This window comes from Porites lutea, chromosome 1 (assembly GCF_958299795.1).
Source record: "Porites lutea chromosome 1, jaPorLute2.1, whole genome shotgun sequence".
In the NCBI taxonomy this organism is placed as follows: Eukaryota; Metazoa; Cnidaria; class Anthozoa; order Scleractinia; family Poritidae; genus Porites; species Porites lutea.
In genome coordinates this window covers 48293096-48306895 of record NC_133201.1, presented here as the reverse complement: position 1 = coordinate 48306895, position 13800 = coordinate 48293096, and the positions used below count along the sequence as shown (strand labels likewise).

At 40.6% G+C, this 13800-nt stretch overlaps 1 protein-coding gene and 1 non-coding gene across 2 annotated transcripts; both read right to left on the bottom strand.

The window, feature by feature from the left end:
- Window positions 1-271: 271 nt before the first annotated feature.
- LOC140953382 (placenta-specific gene 8 protein-like) lies at window positions 272-11964 on the bottom strand. Its single transcript, XM_073402868.1, has 4 exons — window positions 11842-11964; window positions 4639-4883; window positions 4153-4292; window positions 272-590 (listed from the first exon to the last, which is right to left on the bottom strand). Exons 2-4 carry the CDS (start codon window positions 4874-4876, stop codon window positions 492-494), a joined length of 477 nt encoding a protein of 158 aa, XP_073258969.1. The 5' UTR covers window positions 4877-4883; window positions 11842-11964; the 3' UTR covers window positions 272-491.
- Trnas-aga (transfer RNA serine (anticodon AGA)) lies at window positions 5100-5173 on the bottom strand. Its single transcript has one exon. It is a non-coding gene; the product is annotated as a tRNA-Ser (tRNA).
- Window positions 11965-13800: the final 1836 nt, after the last annotated feature.

Below are 13800 nucleotides of genomic sequence, written 5' to 3'. Positions count from 1 at the left end.
AGTCACAGAGTACTGTGCACGATAGCCTCCGTAGCAAGCGTTTCCGTGCTATTTCGGAGCAAAGAACGAGGAACAAGAGTCAAAGACCGTGGAAAAAATGGCGCATGTTTTGACTCTCGTTCCATTTCTCGCTCCGTCAAAGCCGAAAATCCCTTTCCTCTGTCTTTCTTTGCTCCAAAACCAAATGGAAACTCTTGCTACGCAGGCTATGTGCCCGATAAAGGGTACCGAGTCTATGCTTTTTTTTTATAGACGAAATACAAACGAAAGCAATTGTGAACTTTTTGTTTTACTCACTGCAATTTTAGCTCTACTAGCTATACTCACTATACAGCATAGCATTATACTACCCCAGCATCTTCTACAAAAACATAAAAAACTGAACGAGAAACTCCCCAACTACTCTAAATCCCGCAATTTTCTTTCCATGGAGACGGTAACTCTTGAAAACAAAGCTGGCGTTTCTTGTAGGTAAGGCAGCTTGGTAGGAGTTAACCGCGGCGTTGCACATTGTTGAGCTCACGGGCCAGCTGACAGAGAACACAAAGCGGACAACACTCAACCGCACAATAATCGTTAAAAAGGGAGCCCTGCAATTGGATGAAATGAAGTCAGTCATGGGTGAATTATCCTGTTTTTGGTATTAAAATAATGATTATATGAAAATCACATACAAGAAATGTGGGGTGAAGAATTAAATGAAAGACCATCATCGCAGTTGTAGACGCAACTTTTTGGTATTGTTTCTTTATTCTCTTATAGAGAACTCTGTCCGTTGATACAAAAAAAGGTGAAAAACTTAATAACTAGTTTTTGGTTTCTTCACGAAAATTGGCCCTCATTACCTCCTTTCAAAGTGAAAGGTTCTTTTTAAGAATAAAGGTGTGGTCGAGGCGATAATTAACAAATATATTTTTAAAAGTTATACTGCCACAATTTTGCAGTGGTGGCTAAATCAGACTGCTCCCGTAATGTAATAATCACATAAGCTTCGAGAACACACTTCACTAGAGCGCCTTGAAGCCTCAAACATAAAATTTAGGGGTCAATAAGTTGGTTTCTCAGGTTTGCACTGTGCTCAACAAGTGGTAGCCTCCCCGCAGACGTCCTTTGGGGTTCGTTTGTCACGCATTCATTTCTCCCCCACGGACGTCTGCTAAACACAGCCGACATTTACGTTCTGGATTGTTTGAATAAGCCAATAAGCAGTTAGTTATTGTGTCACGATCAGCCAATCACGGGGTTTGATATAAGTGAAACGGCACCTACGAATTATTTCTCGCTTTTTTAGAGGAATATTTATTCCGTGCCTATGCATGGATGAGACTTCGAAGAAAGTTATAAGAAGCGAATTTTACTGTTTTGTTTGCAGCTGTAATTTAGGAAAGGTCCAAGTTCGTGTGTTTACAAAAAGCGCAGTCGACATCGCAAGGCTCATCAAACGTGCTCTGGACGTTGATGTGTCTTTGTACGACTCAAACGTTTTGAAAAAATCACAGAAATGATGCAATAAAGCTGTAGTCAGCTGTATAGTTTTTTCGGAAGTTGTTGTAAGCATAAAATAATCTGCTTTTCATTGTAAGACTTCAGACAAGAGTCTCCCACACGAGCGCGGAGCGGTTTTCAGCGCGGTCGAAAACAATAATTATTATTAACTCTGTATATATTCGAAGTATTAAGAAAAGAGAACTTGTAAACGTGTATAGGGAAGATTTTCAAAGCGTTCTTCGAAAACAAAGGCCGTTTCCTTTTTTGCGTAATTCCACCAAGGTAATGGGTCGCGGACCAAGGACCACTACGCGAAATTTGGTTATATTTTTTCAAGAGTCGGTAAAACAAAAAATTCGAAGTCTACAGCAATGTGCTTCCAACGGCAGAAAAAGGTTTATCTGAAAACTTGTTCTGCAAAAAGCCACGTCTTCCCGTTGCGTTTTATTTATTCACAAGCTAAGTAAACATGACCACGGTGCCGCCGAAGTCTAAACTTCAAGCTAGAACGACAAATTAACCTACCTGTCAACAAACCTTAATCTCGCTCCTTCTAAGAAAGAAAGAATGCTTATAATCAATAAATCATTGAACCTTTCATTGTTCATTGTATTTTATTTCTCGACGAAATTAAATATTTAATCATGCTCGGGGAAAGTCGCGGACCAAGGACCACATACAAACCAGGGCGGATAAAGGTTGGGCGGTGAAACGAGCGCGTCCGAGCAAAAAGGTGTGATGCAGTGGACTGGGACTCTGCTTAGAAATGTCGCTTGTTTTCGACTTCGGTCAGTGCTTGCGATGTGGTTTGTACCAGGGCGGATAAATGCCCTGGTTTGTACATTAGACACTGCCGCTGTCACTGAAATATGGCAGCTTGATTTGTTTTCTTGCACTTCTTCCTCGTTACTTTGTGCTGGTACGCTGCCTCCGAGAGGCAAACATTGCTATTTTTTTGCGGGAGGTTTAGTTGGAGTAGACAAACATCTCTTTTAAAGGGTTTCTTTTATTACTTCCATGACTCTACCACTGAATTATATTGTCGTTCTGCTACTCGTCAATGTCGATGTTATTCCAAAACAAAAACAACTAAGTACTGTCTAAAACACGAAGGAAAATTTCATCCATGTCATCCGTAGCAAAACTAAAAGACAGCAGTAGATGACGTGTATTTTATAAATGCAGCTCGTGCAAGGTAAAATTATGCTAATTTCAATCACCATCATCCTTCTTTTTAATTTTGAAAAAAACATCTCATACGTCTTTCTGTTACTTCGAAACTTCAAAATTAGTTTCCCCTCAGTTTTTACTGTTTACCTTGTTTTGTTTTGGAGAGGAGAGAAAAACGGAGAAAAAACCTTACAACTAACCTCAATAAATTTTGTTTACATGCGGTTGCCGGATTTGCAAGGCATTGCGCGAATCGCCATGGCGCGTTGCACCCGAGAAGCAAAGTTTGAAGTAGTACAACGCCACTATATCAATATATATCAATCTAATTTTTTGTTATGTTATATAAAATTTATCCCCCTTTAACATATGTAAAAATTGAGGTTAAGAAGTTTTAAGCTTTTGCAAACGAAACGGTGAAAGACGATTAGGTGATATTTAGTGGAAGGGGGAGGTATTCAACACTTTCAAATAAAACTCAAATTTTGGCATTATACGACCAACAAGTTTGACTTATAGACGTACAGACACAAACATATGAAACTTTTTATTGATATTGTTATGAAACGAATTTATCTATTTAACATTGTAGCCTGAAATTACAGAAAGAAAATAGGATTTCCGGTTTCCAAAAAGGAAAATTTCGCCGGCCTTCAAGCGCACCGGAAGCGCGGAAAGAGTGCTCGTGCCAGTCCTACTCCGCATCTCATTAAATGAAGAGCGGAGCGCTCGTTTCACCGCCCAACCTTTATCCGCCCTGATACAAACTGTGCAAGTCACTCGCTAACATTTCCTCCACCGATCGATCTTCAACCAAGCTTCTGGGCTTCCGTAAACAACAGAGAAAGTCCCTCTCTCGACAACTCTCATGTTCTCTTTTCTGATTTTACTGAGCGTTACAGCAGGAATACCAATATTTTCCAGCCGTTCTAGCTTGATCTTTCAAGATTTACCAGGAGCGAAACAACAACAACAACAACAACAAATCCCGTCGACAAATTTATGAACTCATCGCTCTTCGCTATAAAATTTGCAGGATTGCTTCTCTCTGATACTTGTTTAACTCTGTATTCATTACAAATTTCTCGCACACCCGATCAAAAGCTTCACTGATCGAGCGAATCTTAAGAAGCGGCTCGGGTTACGTTTTACAAAAATCCGTAAACGGCCTGTGATTGGTGAACGTAAATGTCGGCTGTGTTTTGCAGACGTCCGTGGGGGAGAAATGAATGCGTGACAAACGAACCCCAAAGGACGTCTGCGGGGAGGCTAAACAAGTGGGTGCCGTAAAAAAGGTTTTCTGCAGTGTTATTTAAATGTTCTTTTACTGTTTTGATGGATTGGTTATTTTCATACTTCATTCAGTTCATTTTGGTGGCATCTTTTTATTAAATGGCTTTATTTAATTTTCATAGATGTGGGACAAAGCTCCTTAAAGCAAACTCGTCCCCTAGAACGAGGTTGTTCTTTAAGCTCTTGAAACCTCTCGAATACCTGAATATTCTCCTGCACTCTCAGCTTGATCCTGAGTCCCAACAGTGCACCTGGACAACAGCAAGGGAAGCAACATCCTTCGCCCATCCTGGACGAAACATCGGTCAGCAGCATGAAAGGACAGCAAAGGCCCGTAAACACTAAACACAAACAAAATAAAATAAACGTGGCTGGCTTAGCTCAGGTAAAAGCGCTTGTCTGCAGAGCGGGAAGTGGCGGATTAGATTTCCGGATCCGGACCAATACTCAGGGTCTTAAGAAAACTGAGTAAGAAGGTATTGCTTATGGTTTGGAAACAGATAAACCGCTTCACGTGACTAGGATGACCACGTAAAAATGGCGGAGCTGTATCTATTAGGAGACGTGAAAATACTGTCCTCAATGAGTACATTCGAGCAAGAAATACTGACGCTTAATAAATAAAGTTGTTGTAACTATTATCAACACCACATTAACTCATTTGAGTGCCGCTTAAAGAATACTTACGAGAGCCACAGTCCTCAAAGCAACCACACAGTCCAGTGCTCCAATCCCGTTGTGCCTTTTGAACCACTGCTGGTTGCTGATTCACCACTACAGTGGTATTGCTAGTCTGTTGTACGTACGGTGCCGGTTGGTGAGTTACCGGTGGATATTGACCCGGGGGGTACGCCGGTGGATACATCGCTTGCTCTGGGGAATACGGTTGAGCCGTGGGTGGTACAGTGGGTGGAGGATCCATCATTTAGGCTCTGAAAGGTAAAGTGATCTTAAAACAAACCTCAATGGTTTAAAAGAAACTCGACGTTTCGATGGCTTCATGTCATCATTAGGGAGTTTAAACTCGTTCGGAAGTGAGCCTTTTTCTCCTCTAATATGCCTTAACCTATGTCACTGATATTAATATTATAAAGGAAATAAAGGGAGATGTAAAGAATCAACCATAAGAGAACACAGAAAAAATTCTGAGCCCCAGATGGGATTCGAACCCACGACCCTCCGTGTTCTAGATCGGATGCTCTAACCTCTGAGCTACTGAGGACTCGTTGGCGAGCAAGGGTCATTTTTGTTTCATTAGGGAGTTTAAGCTCGTTCGGAAGTGAGCCTTTTTCTCCTCTAATATGCCTTTACGCTACCAAATTTGTATTGCTAAGTGTCTTTACTCTTATACAGACGATTCGACCAAAAATTTGTCCAAAATTACGGCTCAAGAGTGCAAAACCTCCACTTCCGGTTGACGTCCGTGGCTCAAAAACGTCGCTGCTTTAAGCTCTTATTATCAAAAGATAAGCAATTAACTTGATTCGTTGAAATATATATAGAAAAAGAAAGTGCGACAAGTGCATGTAAATTAAAATTTAAGCGTGAAAATGGACAAATAAGAATTAAACTAGTTATAGCTATCGCTAAGTGTCAACGAGCAATGATTTTACCCATTCACCATTTTCACATAGACCATAATGCACCTTGTTTAGCCCCCAAAATTTTGTATAACCATTGTTTCCAATTTCTCCTGGGTATTACAGTCATCCCAAGAGAAATCCAAGACAATGGTTATACAAAATTTGAGGGGGGGGGGGGGTAAACAAGGTGCATTATGGTCTATGTGAAAATGGTGAATACGCTTTGCTGTGCAATCTGTTTAGAAATGTATGAGAGAAAATTACCGGCTTAAAAATAGTGAATTAAACTGTTCTACTGCATAAAGAATTTGAAGTCCCGACTTTACATAGCATATTTTTCGAGACGAAGTTGCGCACAGGTCATTTTGCGACCTTTTTGCCAAACAGGAGGAGATTTCATTTCAAGTAACCAAAAACCAAGACGAGGACATCACATCATACCAATTGGTGTTAATAAAACAAGATCGTGTGCTTGTAAATTAATTAAAGTACTTGCTTCTTTGACTAGTGATCTGGAATTCGTTTTTTTACCTTTCGACAAAAATGGGTCGGTCGGGCGATGTTAGTGGGGGTTCGAGTTATCGGGATTCAACTGTACGTCGGCGCTCTTTAATGGTGGATAGAATGAGGACAGTAGGGGAGCAGCGGGCAAATATTAGCAATAATTAAAAAATATAAAGCACCGTTATATCGTCGGCGAATTGGAGTCCGAATAAAATAAAATAAGAAAAAAAGTTGGGGGGGGGGAGGCCTTCGTTTCCGGGTCTGCGTTTCGGGTCTTCGTTTTCGCTACAACCATTGATATTGTCAGAAGAAAACTGATGTTAGTCACTCTTGGGACTTTGAGGGTTAAGGTTGACAAGCTGATTTTGTGACAACCAAACTGAAGGCATCCGTGAAGGTGTTCCTGAAATTTCACTTGAGTGATCATGTGTTTCGATTCAAGCACCCTCGGCATTTGTTATTAGTAATTCCACTGAGTCATAAGGGTTATAGTTTTTGAACGAATAATACCGTGGGCATCTTTTACAGGGTTTTTGTCAAAAATAATAAGGTGAGATCTTAACTTTACATCTCAAAGAGAGTTGGATTATTGATTCCCCAGTATGCACACATTGATAGCCACACCAACAGACCCTTATTACAGTGTGTCTTTAGAGGCAAAAGAACATGGTCCAGATTCTCACAATGGCATATTCAGAGAAATGATTGAGTTTGAAAGTTACTCTTTATATAGATAGAACCAGGGCCAAGTAATTATCCAAAAGATTCAGGAGGGTCTGATACTCTATATCTGTAAGGAAATGTTTTTAACTTTAACAGTGTCCTTTCCCATAGACTAGCTCCAAAATTAGGGTTTTATGCCAAGGCTCGGGGTTCTTAGCAAGTTTGTTTTTTGGAAATAGTTTAGTGTAGATGGCAGTAAAGAAGGAACAGTGGGCTGATCAGAGTTGGCAATTGCATTTTCTTTTTCATGCAGATCCACATTCAGTGATAAAAGAGAGTATAGCTGTGGTCTGAGTGAGCTGCTGCCGAAGAGGACCGTAGTTAAGATTCTGGTGCAGGGGATACTTCCGTATGTAGTAGCATTTTTTTTTTTGGGGGGGGGCGGGGGGGGGCGGGGAGGGGTCTTTCATAGATAACTTGTCTGGAGTAGAATTGTGCAGGGTAGTCACCGTTTCGAGCCTAGCTGAGTTGCAAAGTTGACTCAAGCCATAACATAGCTTGTATATAATTGCTACAGCCCTTTTGGTTGTTGTTGTTGTTTGCCTGTATTCGCTCATTGACCACTACAAAAAAAAAGCATAACATACCATAATGCTCTTTGTTTGTCACCCCAAAATTTTGAAAAGCATTGTTTTCAGTTTCTCTTGGGGCCATTTTAGCTCCCAAGAGAAACTGAAGACACTGCTTATGCAAAATTTGGGGGTGACAAGCAAAGAGCATTATGGTATGTTATGCTAGTTTCTGTGGTCGTCAATTGGAGTGCCTGCTATTGGCCATGGCTGCCAGAATAATAGAAAATATAGATAGTGCCTCAGCTTCAGCACACAACTCTTGGAATTCTTCGGGGTGTAGATGGGGCGCTTCCCTGTTATGGAAAACCGTCTGTACATTTCGGCTTTTAGTGACCTCATCTCTACTTCCAGATCACATCCTTAAAAGATAAATGATAGTGCTATTTCAGTACATCGTTATTTGCAAAAGGGAACCTAACGAAAAGGACGTAATTTAATCATATGCACTCTTACATTTAGAAAACTGTGCCATGCGCTCGGAAACTTCTTCGGGTAGCTGCAAGGTGTGGCTCTATGTGGGGTACGGAGTACCTCTCCAAAACAGGTGTCTTCAACTCGCCATGTTAGCTGTCCAAATACCAGGAGAATAAATGTTTTGTGTAGACGGTAGAGTGAGTTTTCTTGGGTACTCATCTTACAGGTGGGGTCCATTTATACGGTCATCCGTTTAAGAGGTGGCGACTTCTTCCCACCAATTGCAACTCTCCATAAAAAAAGAATTATTTTATTCCCCCTGGGACACTTTGCAATAAAACCTAAATGTTTGTTTTACAAAATGTTTCATTATATAGGTTTACTGAAAAAACATGAGTACTTTAATACGTGTTCAAAAGTTTCCTCAGTCTTCCTGTGTCTACTTGTCGCCGTTCTTCAGTTGCTGGTTGCCTCGTTCTAAGACCACGTAGCCTGCGATCATGCCCTTTCCCTTTATCTCTGTTTTTTTTTTCCTCTCGGGCCAAAGAAGCAGAGAAGCATTAAAAAATAATAATAATAACGCATGATCTCAGGTTAACGACCTCGTTCAGCGATAGTTTGCACACAAGACTTTGATTCGATGCGTGTTTTTGCATGTAGCGCATATTAGTGCAGCATTTTTTTCCGCTCTGGACAAATTCGAGCCCAAGGAGGCAAGCAATGAACAAAAGCAGTGATCGTGACATCATCATACCACGACCGCGGTCTTCGCACATCGTTCGCCTTGGTGGTAATTAATTCACGCGTCAGCAATACGCGGCCTGCGATCTGCATTTAGCGCATGATAGGGCAACAACAGAATCTCCTCCTGTTCATTTTGCGTAAGATTTAGTGGTCTTGCAAGCAAACTTACCCGGAGTAGTCAATCGATTAAAAATCGGTAAATCTGATTTGATTGATATCGATTATATCGATCAATCGGTAGAAATTGATGACACACTCGTTTCGTTTATCGATTTATCTATTATTTATATTGGCCTGGTGATCTGTAGGCGCCCAGTTTTTCAAGATTTAGATATAGCACCCTTTCAAAATAACGTCGGTGTAGATCCGGGTGCAGTTACATCCCGGAGGACCCGGAGTAGTCAGTAGATAAATATCGTTAGCAATCAACTGATTCTCATCGAATGATATCGGAAAACAGTGGAAATCTATAGAAGAAAATCTTTTCGCCTGAATCCCGACTCGAACGAATGTGTGGAATTTAGGCTAGGAAATCTTTATCTAAGGATGCATTTCTCGTGATTACTTACCTGTGAAACCTGAATGTAATTAAACCGAACCTTTTTTATTATTATGTACAAAAGAAAGGGTTTTAGAGAGAAAGTTGTGTGTGTAATAGTTTCCACATTTCTCAGTTTCATGTTTGCTGATCAGTTGTTACCTGTGGGTGTGTTCTCTTACTCGTGCCCAAAAACAACAATGGCAGACTTCCGTTATATATCGTTAAAACCATGAAAAAACGATAAAAATCACTTGATTACTACCTACTTTTATCGATTGACTACTCTGGGGAACTTAGAATCCTCGAAAAATCTAGACTGCAAAACAGTACGTATTTTTGCGTATTCAAGTACGCTCGAGCAGTCAACGGGAACGAGGCTGAAAACAAAGAGCGAGACTGGAGAGAGATTAAAGTCCGCGAATATTCAACGTACATTATTATTATTTGGTCTCTTCTTAAAGCTTAAGAAGTGTACTTTTCAGGATAAAAGAGATTTATGGTGCGCCGATGAAGCCTTACGAATTATTTTGCTTCAAAGAGGTCTTTAAAGACACAATAAATTTTGCGGCGTTATTATTTTTTCGTAGCCGCAGGCAATAAAAAATTCCAGCGGGCAAATGCGACAGCTACTGCGTCCTCTATATAAAGCTATTGCATAGCCTATAGGGATCCTAGGAGAGAGCTGCTCAATACGCTAAAAAAGGAAACTAATCTTATTCTTGACTCTATGACTGCAAGCTCTGCCTTTACAACGTTGATAAGTATGAAGCAAGGAGAGAAAACGCAAAAAATTGTGGCTAAATACGTATATGATCGCTTCCGCGAAAGAGATAGACGCGTTAAATATAACCTTGTTTAATAGTTGTATAAATTTTACAAATGTACACCTCTGTAATTATTGCACGAAAATCTTTGTTATCGTTGTAAACACATGTGTCTGTAGGCGCTCTGTTGATAATAAAGCACTTATCCTATCCTATCCTATCCTATAAAAACGGCCATTGCAAATGAATCCACCCGACGATTGGTTGAAGACGGGATAAGCACGGGACTCAGTAGACTGCTTCCAGTCCGCGTTATCTCTTAAAATCCGTCTAGTTCTTATCTCAGCCAGCGCCATTGCATGCAAACCACGACGTTATGTTACAATAAAGGATTGGTCATCGCCTCACAAACACGCACACGGCTCGTGCAATCTCTGTTCTGTATCACGTGTTTGCTCGAAAGCTCTGCATTACGTCATAAAAGTTACCTTACATTACCTTAGTTACATCGATTCGAGATTCATTCTGCCTTGGTTGGAACTTCGCTCACTGCCTTATTAGCCTACCGCCTCGCAGCCTCGCGTCTTCCCGAGGCTGCTTGTTGGCAATAAAGAATTTCGCACGAGTGGAATTAGAATCCTCAAGAAATGCCGAGGGAAACTGGAGTGTCTGATTTTCGAGATGTTAATCATCCGAGATAGAAGACCCACCCTCAAGCGGATTCCATTCGTGCACAATTACAACGCATTGAATATCGAAGAGCCAGTTTGGAACAGCACTTATTGCGTAATACTCTGAAACCATAAGTATCCTTACGTTCTTTTAACAAATACAGTTATAAAACTTCACTTCTTTCGGAGGGGGACTGGGGACATTGGGTGGTACCCAATACCGCAATACCATAAGAAAAATAGGCAAATACGGAAATACCGAAACCGCATTCATGATTGGTTACGCTTACTTAAACTAAGTTGTATCCATCCCGCTTGTTTGTTTGTCTCAAGCATGTATGCACCAAAAATCAACCTTAGCCATTGCGAGAAAACATGAGAAGACCTCGAATTTATCGGTGTATAACGATCGAAAAGCCCGTGTCATTAGATGAAACAACAATTCCATAATAGATTATCTGTCACAAATTGGGTATATCACCGCTAAGTCTAAAGTAAAGTTTTCTAAATATTGGCCTACATTAGAGAGGGGAACGCAAATGAACGGTACCGAAATACCATGAAGGATCTTCTTTTACTTAATACCGTTAGCCAGAAGGATAAAAAACCGCATACCGAAGGGCTAGATGATACCGCAATACCGCACTCATTAAAATCACAATTACCGAAATACCGCTTGAAAAACAAGTCAATACCGTAAACCGCCATGCCCCCTTCCTTTCGAGTATCCAAAAGCATAAAAAAATAAAATGAACAGGCGTTTAAATACAACAGCCAGCGCGGTGAATACAACCTGGAATATAGCTCAAGGGACCTCTTTTGCAGAAATGCTCGTGGTGAAAGATCAGCTTGAAAGTTTCAGTCTTGTGTGCAGTCTTGCAATCGAACTAAAAAAAACTTGCATTCGTTTCGCATCAATTCATTGTGAAAATTGTCGTGATATAGGAAACCAAATAGAGTCGAACCTCCATTTGCGACCAACTCTCGTTAGCGACCACCTCCCTTAAGCGACCACTTATCCAAAACACAAAACGTTTCTCCGTCAAAACCAGTTGGAATCTCTTGTAAACGACCACCTCCTGTTAACGCAAAAGGCCGCGACCACTTTTTGGTGCTGAGGGTTTTATAAGTGTTTAACCTCTTGCAAGCGACCAACTGATGTATAGTCTGATCTCTATGTTCGCTCTATTTACTATGCTACTCAAAAAATACGAAGAGCTTTTGGTGACAACATGAAACTAAACATATAGTATCTTAGAATTTGCCTGCAGTAAATTATTCTGCATAAAGTATATGATTCCGGTGGGCCTCTTCTCGGAAAAGATTCCCTGTGGTTTGATAGAAAAGAGAAATATTAGGCATTGATTTACTTACTTAAAAGATAAGATGATTCTTTGTGAGATTGTGTTCAGCTGGCACTTTGAAGTCCCTTGCTTTGGTTCCACAGTCTCTCTTAGCTTGTTATTAGCCAAGCATAAAGAAGGACGCTTTCTTTCAGTGTTTCTGCAAATTCTAGTAATCCTCTGTCGGCCGGGGGAGGGGGGTGACCCCAGGATTAAGCCCCTGTAGGAAGCCAATCTGGGCTTTATTTGACACATAATGGAGGAGAACATTATGGAACAGCCAACCAAATAAGAGCTGGTAATAATAATATTTAATACTTCTATAGCGTATTTTAGCATAGGTATATGATCAAATATGCATACACGAAAATGAGACTTAGACAGGACAAAAGTTGACTGTACTGAAACTATTTACAGTCACTTGCAACATCAATAATTTAGCATGGCTAAAAACGAGCAAGAGATAAAAAAGGAAATAAGAGTAGAAAATAAAAGAACGTCTGAAAACTTAAACAAAGTCAACGTAGGCTTCTCTAACAGCCACATTGATATCAATTTAGTTAAAGGATATTTCTTTGTTGTTTCTTTTTTATAAGAAGATATTCTTTTACGCAAAGCTTGCTGAAATTCTGTAATTTACACCTCTAAGTGAGACGGCAAGCTCCCCGTCTCTTTGAATGGAAGTCTCCCCCCGGATCAGCCTTAGGCAAATGGCGTCATACAATTCAGGAATTTGACACTATGAACTTCTAAATATAAATAGGATTACAATCCATAATTTACATGTTAAGTGAGACTCCATTCTAGGATCCACATATTTAGAGTTAAACGGTTAATAGAGGAGTAAAGGACAGCGAAAATGGCGCGGAAAAACAGCGGGCAAGGTATCGATTCCGCTCTGATCTCAACTCAGTATCAGATAAAACCGTCGCTTGTCTGGAATGTCGCGACTGAGTAAACCTATTGAGAACCCTCTATACTCCCCAATGATCATCATTTGTGACCAGCTGGTTGTGAGCTTTTAAATGATGCCTAGTCTTCTATTAGCTATTCGCAACTCGTTGCGTAATTACACAAAAGATGGGCTGTGTAGGACACTACAGTAATAAATTATTCTTAGCCTGAATTTCAGTCGTCTCTCCAGGTGGCAAACTCCCGAGAAAGACGGCGACTCTTTCGGGAGTTTGGGACTCGAGGAGACGGCTGAAAATTCAGGATGTAAATGATTACTGGATTGCCATCAATAACTTGCAAACTCTATGATTTTTGAAGGCATTTAACCTGTGTACAGCCACCCCCTCCCCTCAGAAAAAATCGAAGAGGGGGCCCCTTCTCCGATTTTTTTTCCGAGGGAAGGGGAAGGCTATACACAGGCTAGCTAGAGAGCACTTTGCATAGCAGACCTTGGAAATAGAGGTGAATGGTCATTGTAGAGAAGTGGCTGCTATGTGCTATGTGGGCGAGTTGGGATGCACTGTGAGAAAAGATTAGAACTGAGTGGGTTAGGAACATTTTTACCGTGCGAACATAAGACGCGCGTGCCTTCTCTCGCTAAACTGTTTAACTTTTTATTAATTAATATTACAAATTTTAGAGCAAGCTTATATCCAATGTCCGCAGTTAGCAGATTAGCTAGTCGAGGCGAACAGTGGTTACACTATGTTATATATATACAAATAGCTCCCAAGCAAGACTAGAGGAAAACTGTAAAAAATGTTAAATAAATAATACCCGGCGCGTATTTGCCTCAGTTTTCACTACCGGCTCTGTACTTTACTAGGGAACTTACCAGTAAGAAACGAGAATTTTGACGTACCGGACGTCAAAAATGTCAACCTGCCTTTCTTCTCTCTTCCAGTGCTCTGACTAGGCAAATTTGTACAGTGGGATTTAAAACAAAGGCATTCAGATTCGTTGTCTTCGACAGAAGTATTCTTTCAAGAACTTATCAAGCGAAATATCAAACTTCGGGTTGCCTTTCATGACGTCC